This window comes from Galeopterus variegatus, unplaced genomic scaffold (assembly GCF_000696425.1).
Source record: "Galeopterus variegatus unplaced genomic scaffold, G_variegatus-3.0.2 Scaffold297, whole genome shotgun sequence".
Taxonomy (NCBI): Eukaryota; Metazoa; Chordata; class Mammalia; order Dermoptera; family Cynocephalidae; genus Galeopterus; species Galeopterus variegatus.
In genome coordinates this window covers 241,405-257,644 of record NW_007726408.1, presented here as the reverse complement: position 1 = coordinate 257,644, position 16,240 = coordinate 241,405, and the positions used below count along the sequence as shown (strand labels likewise).

Genomic DNA, 16,240 nt, shown 5'->3' with positions numbered 1-16,240 from the left:
TGTTGTTGGGTCAACTTTATTAGGTTGAGTGATAGTGTTTTTCAAGTCTTCTGTATCTTTATCATATTTTCTTTCTACTTGTATTTGAGAAAGAAATGTTGACATTGTAATTATGAATTTATTCATTATCCTTTTAGTTCTATCAGTTTATGCCTTAGGTATTTTGAAGCTGTTATTGGGTGCACAAACTTTAAAGATTATAATTTTTGTGATGAGTTAACCTCTTTGTATTGATCCAAGTTTACATCTAGTATCAATTCCTTCCTCTGTAAGAATTCCCTCGTACACTTCTTACAGTGCACATCTGTCGGAAACCTCTATACAGATTATTGGAGATCTTTTTCTGTAATTCTGCCTCAGAACTTCCAGCTACATTAGTCTTCATGAGTGTTTATTTCCATTGCCTCATCTCAGGAAAGCCAATAGACTTGAAGTTTCTTCTCTCTGTGTCTATTGCCGTTCAATTGTCTCCAGGCACAAGGCCAGGATGATCACAGGACTCATATAATTTGTTTTAGTCCTGTGCTGTCTGTGGCTCAATGTCTGAATTCAGTTGTTTAATATTTTTTGTCCAATTTTCTAGTTGATTATAGGGGTACGTTGAGTTTGGGCTTGTTACTTCATCATGCCTGAAAGAATTCTCTTCAAGTATTTTTAAATAAAGGAGAACATTAGAAATGTTAATATAAAAATAATTATAAAATGCACTCTGGTGCTTGTATAATTAATATGCTAGTAGATCTTTCACAAACATATGAAGTTAGATAATTATGAAAATGTAATAATCATTATAAGATATATAAAATTATGAATTCCTTTTTATTAAAATTCTTAAGCATAACATTATTTAAATTATAGAATTAAATACATTTTAATAATAAACCAGGCAGAAAGTACTTCTATCAAGATTTATACTGAATATTATAAAGTTGATTTTGGGATATGTAGATTTTATAATTTGTTTTTGACTTTTAAAATTAATACTTCGTTTTTCTAAGATAAAGAGTAGAGGAATTTAAAATCTCCTAAATAATTTTTACATATGCCTTCACATTATTTATATGTAATAGTAGGATTTATTTATTGATCTTTATTTTATTGGAAAGTCTTAATTTTAAAAGTAGTTCTCTTTCCTTATTTTACAGTGCAATTATTGCCAACTAAACTCACTGCATTTATTTTCATGTCATTCCGTAAAAGAAACCATGAAATATGAAATTCAAATAGAGATATACTCAAAAATGTTGAATGTTAAATAAAGCATGATTCCAATATTTAAAGCAAGATTAAAAAATTTATTTAAAAAATATGAATAAAAAAATGTATAAGAAAAATTCAGAGAAACAAAAAAGAGTGACATTGATCAGGTTGAGTTCACACTTTGCTTCCTGCACAACATGTATTTGTTGTAATATGTGTAACTACTGACTTACTTGACTTTTTCCTACTGTGCTATGAGAGCCTTTGAGGCATAGATTTATTTATTTTTCCTGCTTATCATTATCCAGCACTTACTCAGTGTCTAGTCTATGACAGCCTTTCTAAAAACGTTTATGGATGAAGAAAAATGTAGTTGAATTTTTAAAATGAAAAGTCAACATGGTTTATCATTTCTATTTTAAAGATGTTACAAAGGAAATTGATTGTGAAATTTCCATTTATGAAAAGATATTTAATCTCTCATGATTGAACTAAGATACTAACATCTTATGATTGAATCAGCTTTCCTTACTCATCTTCATGCTATTTTATCATTTCAAAATAGGAAGTGAAGGCTCATTTCTTGTGAAAAAGAAATCAAATTCAATTAGTGTAGGAGAATTTTACCACGATCCTGCTTTGCAGCGTTGCTCACCAAATTTGCAAAGGCATTCCAATTCATTGGTAAGTTAAATTGTGATTATGTTGTGTTTTGCTGCTGATATTCTCTTGGTAACTAAAATCTGTGCCAAAGCTAGGAGCAATTGGTGCAGATTCTATGATGTACGAAAACTATATAGATGGTCCCCGACTTACAATGGTTCGACTTAACGAGTTTTCAACTTCATAATGGTGTGAAGGCAAAATGCATTCAGTAGAAACTGTACTTTGAGTACCGATATAAACATTGTTTTTCAATTTCAATGCAGTATTTAATAGATATCATGAGATATTCAACACTTTATTATAAAATAGCTTTATGTTAGGTAATTTTGTCCAATTTTCAGCTAATGTAATTGTTCTGAGAACATTTAAGGTGGGCTATGATATTTGGTAGGCTAGGTGTATTAAATGCATTTTTGATTTATGATGGGTTTATTGGGATATAAACCTGTAATAAGTCAAGGATGTGTGTGTGTGTGTGTGTGTGTGTGTGTATGTGCACATTCATATATATGAAAACATTTTAGACATAAACTAAATTATGTTAAATTCACATTTGCAGACTTTTGAGCATGTAGAGTATGAATTTGTTTGGGGCATATATCTACCAACTGAGTGCATTTCAAAATGGTTTTACTCTTCTTTCTTTTCAAAGCTCCATGTCTGTGGAGATCAGGCTAGGTCTGTGCCTAATGATGTGGCTTGATCTTATGAGTACTTGAGCTAGAAATCTTATAGTGATATCTAAGGAACCAAATAGGAGCCTGAAGTACACTGAGCAAAATTGAATAGCATAATATTGTTCATCAAAACATATATGTGTATACATAGGTATTGAGAATCATTTAATTTTTAAGAAACCATTATTGTTTTAATCTCTTGTATGTTTAGCAGCTACAGAAGAACTATGGTATATTTCCATGAGGGGTCTGATAATTCTAGTTGGGAAAATTGGGTTCCATTTTATTTTCAGGTTCACTTTGAAAGATTTATGCTAACCTCTGCTCTAATTTTGATAATTCAGTACTAAAAATATGAGGGTTATTTTATGTTAATTCTAAATCTTGAGAAGGGTGAAATGAATGACCATAGCTGAATAGGTTAAATTAGGTCTCAGTAATTGCATATGTCAGTCCTAATTTATATAAACAGCTTAGTTAGAAAATGTAGTTTAATTGATGAAAGAAATTGTACATATATAGCCTTTTGACTCAACCCCTCTACCTTTCAGTTTCTTAATTGTATTTAAAAGACAGGGGAAAGACTAAATGTTTTCCAAGGTCATTTTGACACTAAAATGTGTTGTTTTCTACCTTCACGATTGGGCGCTTAGTTTGTACTTGCCCATTTTTTCTAAAATTATATCTTTCATTCTCATTAAAATTTTATGTTTTTTTCCATATAAAAATGTTCTCTTCTCAAAAAAAAAAAAACAGACAGTAATTTTTAAAATAAACATTATTATTTGTTTAACAGGGGCCCATTTTGGATCATGAAGATTTACCGAGGAGGAAAAGAAAAATATTTTTTTCAGATGATTCACTCAGTAAGTATTTGGATATAACCATGTTAGTAGATATTTTGGGCAGAACACAATGCTTTGTTAAATTTCCTCTGATTGTTCAAATTTTCTTGGTTCCAATTTCATCTCACATAACCTTCATATGTATTTACCTAATGATTCCACAAGCTATGGAAAATTGAAATATAGTTATAGATTTAAGAATTTACCTTTGATGAATATTATAGGACATTTTAATCTTGTTGATGAGTTTTCTGAAATGTAAATAATGCCATCCATGCCATTCTACACCCCCTTCTCCAGGACTTTTTCTTTTTTTAACACCACTTAGACCACTTGATTAAATATTTTCTATTTACTGTTCATCTCTGCCACTGGAATGCAAGTTCCAAAGTTTGGTTTTCTACTGAATTTCTAGTGTGTTGAGAGAGCCTGACACTTATAGATTCTCACTAAATATTTACCCTGTGAATTTAAATTCTTTGCTTATATTTCCATTGTTTTTTTTTTTGACAAAAGGGTCATCAAAACTTCAATCCCATATGAGGCATTCAGACAGCATTTCTTCCCTGGCTTCTGAGAGAGAATATATTACATCATTAGACCTTTCAGCAAATGAACTAAGAGACATTGATGCCCTAAGCCAGAGATGCTGCATAAGTGGTCATCTGGAGCATCTTGAAAAGCTGGAGCTTCACCAGAATGCACTCACGAGCTTTCCTCAACAGCTATGTGAAGTAAATTTAATTCATCCTTCTATCTCTCAAGACATTTTTTTTTTTTTTTTTGTCTTTTTCCGTGTCCGGCAACGGATCGCAACCCTCAGTGTCGCCCCCGCACCGGACCGGCAACGGGATTGCAACCCCCGGTGCTGCTCCCGTGCCTCGCTCAGCCAGTGAGCGGGAACCGGTCTGTATGTGGGATCCGAACCCTTGGGCGGGAGCGCTGCCGCGCTTCCCAAGTGGCGCACTATCCAGTGCGCCACCGGGCCGGCCCTATCTCTCAAGACATTTAAGGAGCTTTTGCATTTATTTCTAACTTAAATCTTTCAGAAGAAGATTCTACTTTTGTATCATTAGACAATAATTCCTCCATTCCTCTGGTTTCCACACAGGTATCTTAGTCTGTGTGGTGTTCAGAAATGTCTTTGAGCACAGGTGGTGGACATGGAAATTCTATTAAAAAGGAATTCTAGGTTTCAGTTTATTCACTTTCTCACCCTCTGCTTCTCTTCTCTCCTTCCCTCCATACTAGGCTGGTTATCTGCTTGGTTTACATGTCCTTAGCCTGCGATGCTTTTCCGCATTTCTCATTCACTCATAAATTTTGACATAACATATATTCCTCCCACTAAACTGCAAACTCTTTGAGGACAGAAATTGTTTCAGGCTGGTTCCTGTCTATCCCCAGTGCCTAGGAAGGCCTGACCTCAGGGTACTGACTGGGTACAGCAATCATCTCTGCTGTACTATAAGTAAATCCTGGAAAAATACAACAGGTACACTATCAAAATCAGGTTCACAAAAATGTTTTAGAGGTTAATTTAGCTTTTTAGAGGCTCAGTAGATACTGATTGAATTAATTTGTGGTGAAGCTAATGGATGACACTTGGTAAGCCTTCAATAAATATTTGTTATGTGAGTAAGTAAAAGAATACTAGAATTTATCCTACCTAAAACGAAGAGAATTTGAACAGAACATGACAAGATGACACACAGTAGGGCGTTCAATGACCGGACCAACTCAGAACTTTCTCTTAGGAGAAATTCTGAAATGACACCACTAGATGGCGCTTTGTTTTTACAAGAAAATGTCCTGATTAAACCTTGGGAATAAATAATTTTAAAATCCTTCCTTTTAAATAAGCTGGTGGGATCTGAAACAAAGGCAGAAATTTGGAAACAACTTATGGGTCATTAAGAGTCATTAATAAACCTTTATAATCACATCAAACTCTTTAGAATTCCTTGTGAGGATAAATATATTAATAAATCTTTATATATCAAATAGTGTAGATCAACGTTCTTTTTTGGTATTTTAGCCCCTTGACGGTAATCCATACCAAAGATTTTAAAAATTGACACCATATGTAAATGGAGGTTTGCTATTATCATTGTAAAATCAGAAATTGCTTAAAAATAGAAAATAGAGCTTTGAAACAAAACTTTCTATAAAAAAGAGGAGGTTCTGAAATGAAACATGATTATATGTGATGACTTTTATGGTTAAATCTTATTTATATTAAAATGTATAATCATTTAGAAAAGCTACCATTAAAAAAAATGTATTCCCAGGATTATGTTGTACTTCTTATTGATTAAATCATTGATTCAAATATTCGTTAAGGCCCATTCTGCTTCCTTTTTGCTTTTTGCAGAAATAATTTATAAAAAATCTAAATTAACCTCTAAACCCTATTTTTGTGAACCTGATTTTGATAGTGTACCTGTTGAATTTTCCTGGTTTTACTTATAGTACAGCAGAGATGATCGGGCCAGTCAGTACATTGAAATTCTGTTGTGGATTCTGTTTTTGATTAAAAAAAAAAAAAACCCAATCTTGGTGGCTCTAGTAACCAGAGGTATGGAAAGCAGAAATATTAGCTAGACTTGTTTCTCAGATGGTTCATTTTAGAATTTTAAAATATTGTCATTTCAGACTCTGAAGTGTTTGACACACTTGGACTTGCACAGTAATAAATTTACATCATTTCCCTCCTACTTGTTGAAAATGAACTGTATTGCCAATCTTGATGTTTCTCGAAATGACATTGGACCCTCAGTAGTTTTAGATCCTGCAGTGAAATGTTCAACCCTGAAACAGTTCAGCCTGTCATATAACCAGCTGTCTTCTGTTCCTGAGAACCTCGCTGATGTGGTAGAGAAATTGGAACAGCTCATTTTAGAAGGGTAAGAAAGGGCTTCATTAAAGACAAAAGGGTTGTCTTACATAGAACTTTCTCAGGTTGACATAATATGCTGACATTTCTATAATGAGTTTTAAAGAATAAGATTGAGGTAATTAATAGTATAACATTATTATAATATTATTTTATGTTATTCTATCAATTGACAAATTTTTACAACTAATTTTAAAATTAAAAATCTGCTTAGACGCTATTTTTGAAGGCAAATTGCTTTGATTTTTTTTCTTTAAAATATATGAGTTTATACATTCTAATCTTCATTTTGTCTCATAACTAGAAATAAAATATCAGGGACATGTTCCCCCTTGAGCCTGAAGGAACTGAAGATTTTAAACCTTAGTAAAAATCATATTTCATCCCTATCAGAGAACTTTCTTGAGGCTTGTCCTAAAGTGGAGAGTTTCAGTGCCAGAATGAATTTTCTTGGTAAGTATTTTGTATGGGTTTCCTCCTTACAAGACCTTCTAAGTATTACAGGATAAGCCGTATATAGGCATTTTAGGTGGGGATTTTAAGGTGGTGTTTCAGTTTAAATATTATGCTGGAGTTTCAAAAATAAAGTTAGCAGGATGGTGATAAAAAGAAATGAGCTATGAAACCATTAAAAGACATGGAGGAAATAGATGCATGTTGCTAAATGAAAGAAGCCAGTCTGATTCCAACTATAAGACAGTCTGGAAAAGGCAGAACTATGGGTACAGTAAAAAGATCAGTGCTTGCTAGGGGTTAAGAGGAGGGAGAGATGGATAGGAGGAGCACAGAGGGTTTTCATGGCAGTGAATATTCTGTATGATGCTGGAATGGTGGATACATGTCATTAAACACTTGTTAAAACTCATAGAACGTACAACACCAAGAGTGAACCCTCATGTAAAGTATGCACTTTGTGTAATAATGATGTGTCAGTACTGGCTTATCAATTGTAACAAATGTGCTTAATTAATGGAAGTTGTTAATAATAGGGGAAAATATGTGTGGAGAGGTGGTGGGTAGGAAAGGAGGGGTATATGAGAACTCTCCGGACTTCATGCTCAGTTTTTCTATAAACCTAAAGTTGCTCTAAAAAATAGTCTGTAATTTAAAAAAATTTTAGCAGGTTGTAATTGTCATAGGCTAAGATGACAATGACTTGGCCTACAAATAGTGATTATACTGAAGTTCCTTTTGGAGTATTAAACTAAAAATGCACATGGCTGCCTGAGCTGGGTGAAGCATTCTGGAACACTGAGTTTCATACTGAGGGTTTTTCCAGCAAACTTTTTGAATTTTAAGTGCAATTACTATTATTTTTGTTGCTGTTTTTAGAAGTAAAATTCAACATTAAACAGTTTTCCAAATAGTAAATTTAATGTGTATTCATTCAGCTCTTGCTCCTTGCAAGTTATTATAATAGAGTAGTTCCCCCTTACCTCCAGGGGACATGTTCCAAGACCCCTAGTGGATGTGTGAAACCACACATAGTACCAAACTCTATATACTGTGTTTTTTCTATCTGAAACTGAGATGGCTACTAAGTGATTCATAGGCAGTAGATACAGTGTGGAGACCCTGGACAAAGGGATGACTCTCGTTCTGGACAGGACAGAGCTGGACACCGTGAGAGTTCATCATGCTAGTCAGAATGGCACACAATTTAAAACTTATGAATTGTTTATTTCTGGAATTTCCCATTTAATATTTTCTGACAGCAACGGCTGGTGACTGAAATTGTGGAAAGCAGAACCGCAGATAAGGGGGGGACTACCATAATATAAAATATAGTCATGACTTTTATTAAAAGTTGTGGAATACCCTAAGTTCTCTTAGCATGTGAGATAATATAGGGAATCGCATTCATTTGTGGCCTGTGTGAACATTTTAATATGAAGGTACAAAATACTTTTATGACAATAGACAGGGACTCACCACATTTTATCTCCCGTAATAGAGACTATGGGCACCTTGCCACCCATTTGATTATTCTGGACCTAACTTGGTAAAATTATTTTTAAGACTTCTTAGTAGCAGAATACAGTATAATTACATATTTTAAAATATTTTAGTTTGTCAAAACTTTAGAAAATAATAATGATAAAAGCCATGTGAGTTTGCAAAGTGTTTTCCTCCTTTTCCCCTCCCTCCCTCTCTCCCACACTGTTGACCATGTTCTTACCATGAGACTGGAACTGGGAATAGAGTGATTCACTCACTAGTGAGCAAAGCAAACTTGGTCTTTGTCCTTAAGGAACTTGTAATTAAGTTCAGAAGACAGGCATTAAATAATAATGGCACAAATAAATGTAATTGTATATTTTGCTAAGTGCCGTGGTAAAGTTTCAGGATGTTATGGGGATACCTCAAGGGAATCTAATTCAGGCTGTGGCATTAGGGAAGCGTTTCTGTGTCTGTAGTATTTACAAGAGCATCCCAAAGGACCCACTGGCTTGGTTGTGGTCAATATACCATCTCCCTTGAATCTCACAAAAATCTGTAGGGTAAGACAGGTATGACCTCTGCCTGCCTAATTAAGGAAACAAGCACTGGGATTTTTGTGTGACATGTTCCAGGGGCATGCAATTAATTACCTAGTTTTGAAAGTTTGGCTAGACCTCAGTTCAAAAATCTGTTTTGCATTGCATTACACAACCTTAATGGTTTGAGAAGTGGTCTCACTTTGAGAAAATGCCTTTTGGAGGTGACATCTGAACAGGACCACTAAATATTAAAAATAATTCTATGTGAAAATAAAGTTTCAGTTCTTTAATTTTATACTTGTTTTCCAGACAAAATCTGAACCACAAGAATCTTGATTCTTAAGTGGAAAATCATTTCTACTCATTTATTTTGCCACAAATGCTTTTTGGAAATATGTGTATTTCTGTTTCTTGGGAGGACAGCTTCTAACAGTGTCCCGGAACATTTTGACTCTTGAAGATTTTCTAGATAAAGCATAACCCATATTTTTAACCTTTTAAATGCTAAGAAATAATTTCTCAAGCCATTTTCACAGGAACAGATTTGTAGATATGTAGAGAATCTCAGAGTTCATCTGGTCTAGCTGCACTATTTTACAGATGAGAAAAAAGGCTGTTTGATTTGTTCAGTTTCCCAAATTGTGTTCCACAGAATTTTATTCCTTGGAGGTACCTCATACAGTATTTCCCTCTTGAAAATCAGATATTTCACTTTATTTTACCTAATGTTTCCCGATCTCTTAAGAAGAGAATATTCAAAGAATACTTCTATCGAGTAACATTCATTATTATTTCATAGAACACTTTATGAGATGGTACTGTAAAGAATTTTTATCCTTGTACCATATCGTATATTAGTAAGGTGTTCAAAAGTGTTTTGTTATAGGCACTTAAGTGTAATTTGAATTAACAATACATGACTATGTCATATAATATTTATTATATATAATTTGCAATGACTATTCTAATAATTTTTACTTTGTCGAAATGTTGAGTAGATGAATTTATATTTATACAGTTCTCTAGTTTTCAGATTAAAAGATACTAAGTATGGCATATTGTTTTATTGTTTAGTGGTAGTATTAAGCTTGTTTTTAAAATAAGTATTAAAAAGGAGTTTTTTATTGTCTGTGTGAAAATGGAAGTTAAATTAAGTGATACATCATTGTTCTTATTGTTGAATTTAATGGAAATCTAGTTAAAATGATTATAATGTTTGTTTTCTGATTTTTATTTTCTTTTAGCTGCTGTGCCTCTTTTGCCTGCTTCCATAACATGCCTAAAATTATCTCAGAACAAATTTACATGTATTCCAGAAGCAATTTTAAATCTCCCACAGTAAGTTTATTGTTATTTTAATTTTAAAACCAAATGAGCTGGAACATATCCTTTAGAAACACAGTTTCTATTTAGGCATATAAATGTAATTGATTTCTGAATCTATTCAGCTTAATGTTTTTACATGTATGAATGTTTGATTTTCACTAGACAAAAGACCCAACTCACTACTTGGACTTTAAACTTTTATATTAATTTAGTGGGCTACTGTTTAAAAACAATCTAAGATTATTTAATTAATTGCTGCATTATTATAATCAAATGAGATTACACTGGCTATTAAACTTTAAAAATTTCAATTGCTCTGAGGTTGATATGTTGTCAAAATACTATTAAATTTGAAACTATACTTAAATTATGTTTCAGTGAAATTTTTGGTGAAGATTAGGACAACTTACATAGTCCCAGGTTTGAGGTTTTTTGATTAATTTAATAAAAACAAAAGCTTCCTGTTAACTACAAATTTAGTCATTGATTAGATTTCTACTGTGTTGTCATCTTAAATGATGTTCTAAATGTGTCATACATTATAAACCAAATTCAAAGTATATATTGCAAAAATATACACATATAGATACATAATAATTATATTTTAGCCATAGAAGGTGTTAGCAAACATTCAATAGCTAAGTTAAATCTAGCTTTAGAATGTGTCATTGTCAAAGACTGTTTTAATTGCTCTACAGTTGATTATCTTTTTGATCTTCCTAAAAATCCTATAAGATAGCTACTGTTGTTATCTCCACTTTGTAATGAGGACATTGCTTCATTAGATGAAATAATTTGTCCAAAGTCACATTTCGTAAACACTGGTACTTCAACTTCCAACTTTCAACTCCTACATATAGGCATCTATTGAATTTAGGTGGTCCCATATTTTGAACATAATATATTCCTGAAACTGTGTTTGAAAGACAAATATTTGTGATTGTTGACTAGGAGATACCATTGCCATAAAGAAAGTTTCTTCCCAGAGAACTAAAAATATTAACTAGTCCCTAGTTACACCATACATTAGGCAGCATCTTCAGGTATATGTTTCCATCATTTTGTATATATTTCTTTAATTTTATTTTGTTTCTCAAATGAACATGCAGTTGGTCAGATTAAGTCCTGAGTGAGGCTAAAGAGGCACCGCTTTTAGAAAACCTAGTGATTCTCAGCTTTGTTTCAACTGCATTGCTTGTTAAACATATATGTCTTATCTCTAATACAGTCATATTCATTGTCTTGTTTTCCATGTATTTTTATAAAATAAATAGGGGAAAATCTAGTAAAATTTCAAAATAATAGTACAGTTATTGCTGTGCAGAACTGAACTTTTCCTAGCAGGCAGTACTGCTATGTGAGCTTATAATTAATTCACGAAGCTTCAAATATGCTGGGTGAAAGGGATCAGTATACAGATGTAAAAGTTCAGGCAACCTTTTAATATTTTACCCAGTTTAATATACCAGAATCTCTGACTGTCTTTTTTCCTCCTACACTCCTACACGCATACACTCATGTGCGACATGTGTTTTTCTGCTACATCCTGCAATCTCTGGGTAGCATATTCCTACATGAAAGCAATCAATTTACATTGAGGGCCTACTGTATGCAAAGCATCACACTTAGTGTCGTGATTTTTATCACACCGAGACAAGCTAGCAAAAGGCTGTGCCCACACACAACATTAATTAACTCTAGGACCCAACCTCAGTAATGAGTGGGAGTAAATTGTAAATTTACACATTTGTAAATCTTGTATAGAAGGCAGGAATATTAATGACCATTTTTGCATTTCTTAATTAGGATTTCTCATGTGCCATAAACATTTGTAAAACACTGAGTCATTCCCTCATTCTGAGATTGACATTTTTATGTATCTGAAGTAGGAAAATTGACCTGAGTTTTGTTTTTAGTGGTTCTTAATCATTTAAATTTTGTTGTTACTGAAACATGCCCTTTTTATAGCCTATCTATTCCTATATGTACACATAAAGTCACATGCGTACTCAAATGTAAATAATGTGAGTTTAAAAGTTATGTCTTATTCTCACTCTGGTGAAAATGACTTGTAATGTTATTAATGTATTTTGGAAACACTCATTTGGTTTTCATCTTGACATTGTATTGTTTTAGCTTGCGGACTTTAGATATGAGCAACAATAATATTCAATATCTGCCAGCTCCTACACACTGGAAATCTTTGAACTTAAGAGAACTCTTATTTAGCTATAATCAGATCAGTATCTTGGACTTGAGTGAAAAAGCATGTGCATGGTCTAGAGTAGAGAAACTACACCTTTCTCATAATAAACTGAAGGAGGTAAGTGGTCATCTTTATTTAAAATTATTACCAGTTTTAAAATATACTTCATATATGCATTATTACAAATTATCGTTTAAAATCTGTTTGGTATTTCTTGCTTTTAAAATAAGAAATTTTAAAATTTAAGTAACATAACTTAATTTCCTTGAAAAAAAATTACTTTTGTGCTATATTTTTAAAGAATTATGTGAATATGTGTATTTAATCATGGAAGCACGTTATGCTTTAAGTGTGTCATTTTATAACTAAATCTCTGATCTGTTAACAGGCTCTCGGATACTCTACATTTCTCAAGTTGTTGCTGGGCCATACATAGCCTGTGTTTTTCAGCTGACTTTTTCCCTCCATTCTTTAATTTCTGCATTCCTTCACCATGCTACCCCTCACCCAAACGGATCAACCTCCTTTGCCTTACTCTATGCCTTCTGTTCTTAAATCTGAGAGTGATTATCCCTTTGTCTCAGAAAATATACATATTTCTGAGTTTAAGCCTATTGCCTATAAATACCAAAAAGGATTACGTTTCTGATACTGTGAGGCTCTGAATAACTGTTAATATGTTTTGGTACTTAATTTTTTCTAGCAAATGAAGGTTTTGTATTCTAAATGTAATGCTTTTTGCTTAAAAACTTGGAATGGAACAAAAACACTCCAGTTAAGATGCCACCTAAAGTATAAACATGTAGCTGTATTTTGCTAACATTAAATTGTATATAAGTTTGTAGTGACAACATCTTCATGGTTTTACTGAAAAACATAGGCAGTGTCAGGGAACAGCACAAAGCCACAGGTAATGACTTCAGATAACTGTGAAGAACTTTATTATTGTCAATGTTGCGAGGAGATGAAGCATGTTGCTAGGGGATATTGGGTTTTTAAAGATTAGGAGTAAGTGACATAGATTATTTGGGGGTAAGTTCTTTATATGTATGTTTTTATGTTTTAAAGCATTTATACTGAAAACTTATGGCTAGCCTTTGGAAAGTTTTAGAACTCTGTTGAAAGGTTGTGCACATTGCTGATGGAATCTCTGAGCATTTTTCATTTCCTATCGCCACCTTTTTTCTCGGCACTACACATTTCTTCCTTCCCACCAACAGATTTTTGCCCTGTTTTTTTTCTTTTTTTAATTTCATTAAGATTCCTCCTGAGATTGGCTGTCTTGAAAATCTGACATCTTTTGATGTTAGCCACAACTTGGAACTGAGATTCTTTCCCAATGAAATGGGGAAATTAAGCAAAATATGGGATCTTCCTTTGGATGAACTGCATCTAAATTTTGATTTTAAACATATAGGATATAAAGCCAAAGACATCATAAGGTTAGATAATTTTGCTTCTATTCGTTTTTATTAAATTTGGTTCAGATTTTCTCTGTCTGTGACTCTGGTGGATGTATAGTTACACTTCAGGGAAAAATGAATAGTACTTTTTAACGTTAATATTCTATGTGTCATTTGCCTTTTATTTAATGAATATATTTATATAGTGCCTGTGCAGAGGTTTTTTATTTCTCTTAGTCAAGCTAATGTTGAGTGGCTTCTCCTCCTTATCATTCTTTTCAGTAGAAATGGACTCTAAAAGGAAATTGTAAGGAATTGGTCTCTTGTTACCAATTTCACAATGTAAAGAAATATAGAAGATAATAACTTCTCATGATGCATTTCATACAGCAAATAGTTAACATACAGTTATTGACATGATATGAAATTACTATGATTTTGCTTATGAGGATGAGTAACCTACTCACCATGATCATTTTTGAAACCACCAAAATTTCCCAGATATCACTGTTTCTGGTGTTTATACTTTAGGAATTTCAAATATCTCTGATAACAGATTTCATCCCACCTTTTATTCCCTTCCAGCAAGTTAGTCTTCACCTATTCATAAAATTTTTTACTCGTTTTTCCACAAAGTCATTCTGTCTTGCAGGTCTCAGCTCAAATATCACCTCTCAATGTATCCTTACCTTGATTATAATATCCAGCAAGGCATGGACCGTGGCTGTGTTCACTCACCATTTGATTCTTGGCACCTAACACAGGGTCTGGCATACAATTAAAAACTGTTGAATTACCAGTGACTTACACTTACCTAATTCTCTTCTGCTTAAATTCTCTTAAATTTATATTTAACTCATTGTCTCTTTTTATGAGGAAGGATTTCATTTTCTGAACTCCTGACTTCGACTTAATTTGAAAGGAAAGAGTTTGTTATCCTCTGCAATACATGACTGCCCCTCATCCTACATAATTATTTCTCATGATTTTCCCTCCCTCCTGAAACTGGAAAAGATGTTCATGTAAAAATTGGTTCAATTTTTGCTAACCATTTAGTAGAGCTAGTTTTCAATATATTACACTATATTATCAAGTTATTACATAACTAAATAGTTTTAAATGTGCTTAACATTTTTAGAAAAGACAGACCTGGAGCAGTTTAGATATTGTAGGCATCATTTTCTTTTTTAAGACTGCCTTTTTTTTTCAGAGTGTTGAATTCTTCATAAATAAATAAAACAAGAAATATAATATTGACTTTTTAGCCACATAATCAGTAATGTTGGTCATATTCCTGTTAGTTAGTTATGGCAATGGATCAGTCACTAGTCCCTAAAATTCACTTATGATTTAGTTTACTTTTCTAATTTTAAACTGTGGCAACATTTTAGCACAGATTAAAATATATCTTTCTATGTCCATTATATTTTTGGTAACATTTTAAATCTACTATTATCTTAAATGTGGTTTTGTTCAGCCACCTACAGCCCATCTAATTAATTTCAGTTGTTTTTACACTAAGATTATTAGGAATGGCAGCATGTTAATGTCTGCTGAAAGTGTAATAGTTTGTATGTATGTGTTTATAATGCATTCAATATGATCTATCTATATTCACTATATATACATATACACATATGTGACATATATGAATATTCTCATATATCTGTACATCATTTATACCATATGTGAATATGTATGTGCACGTATGTAATATAATGAATATGACCTCATTATTAGTTTAACAGTATACATCCATATTCTACCTTGGTTCTATGTTATAAGGGCTTTGTAAAATTTCATGCTTTATAATTTTAAGAGTTTTATTTGTATTGTTTAAAAATTCAGATACACATACATACATATATATGTATTAATATATATTGCCTTTTAATTAGTATTGCAAACATATTTTAACATTTTGATTCTTTTTGGTGATAGTGTAGCGTGTTATTATATTTGGTAATGCTATCAAACATTATCAACTATACTAAAATCACTAACAAAATATATGCATTTGCAGTGCATTGAAAGGCATGCGCATTACTAGTTATATGTATGCACTCTTCTGCATATTATATTTTAGAATACTCTGATGCTTAGAAGTATTCAATGCATAAGAACTCACCTAAATCTCAGGTGTACTGTTAAGCAGTTTATTGACTTATTTTTATCTTTCAAATACTAGGTTTCTTCAACAGCGGTTAAAAAAGGCCGTGCCTTATAACCGAATGAAACTTATGATTGTGGGAAACACTGGGAGTGGTAAAACCACCTTATTGCAGCAATTAATGAAAACCAAGAAATCAGACATTGGCATACAAAGTGCCACAGTTGGCATAGATGTGAAAGACTGGCCTATCCAAATAAGAGGCAAAAGGAAGAAAGACCTCATTCTGAATGTGTGGGATTTTGCAGGTATTTATTTCTCTAGAATTTTTAAAAATTTACTTTTACCTTCTACTTAAAACAGGGATTTAAAAACTGGGTTTTCTGTTCCAATACAGAAAAAATATATATAGAGTGAGTAGATCCTGTAGA

The 16,240-nt window shown here is 32.6% G+C and overlaps 1 protein-coding gene across 1 annotated transcript in view; it reads left to right on the top strand.

Moving 5' to 3' along the window:
• LRRK2 (leucine-rich repeat kinase 2) overlaps positions 1 to 16,240 on the top strand; it is a 136,051-nt gene that overhangs the window by 61,534 nt on the left and 58,277 nt on the right. Inside the window, exons 21-29 of the mRNA XM_008567142.1 lie at positions 1,766 to 1,884; positions 3,340 to 3,409; positions 3,905 to 4,122; positions 6,044 to 6,294; positions 6,589 to 6,737; positions 10,009 to 10,102; positions 12,227 to 12,413; positions 13,557 to 13,738; positions 15,888 to 16,117. Of these exons, the coding sequence (XP_008565364.1) occupies positions 1,766 to 1,884; positions 3,340 to 3,409; positions 3,905 to 4,122; positions 6,044 to 6,294; positions 6,589 to 6,737; positions 10,009 to 10,102; positions 12,227 to 12,413; positions 13,557 to 13,738; positions 15,888 to 16,117 (1,500 nt within the window). The remainder of the gene's footprint in view (positions 1 to 1,765; positions 1,885 to 3,339; positions 3,410 to 3,904; positions 4,123 to 6,043; positions 6,295 to 6,588; positions 6,738 to 10,008; positions 10,103 to 12,226; positions 12,414 to 13,556; positions 13,739 to 15,887; positions 16,118 to 16,240) is intronic.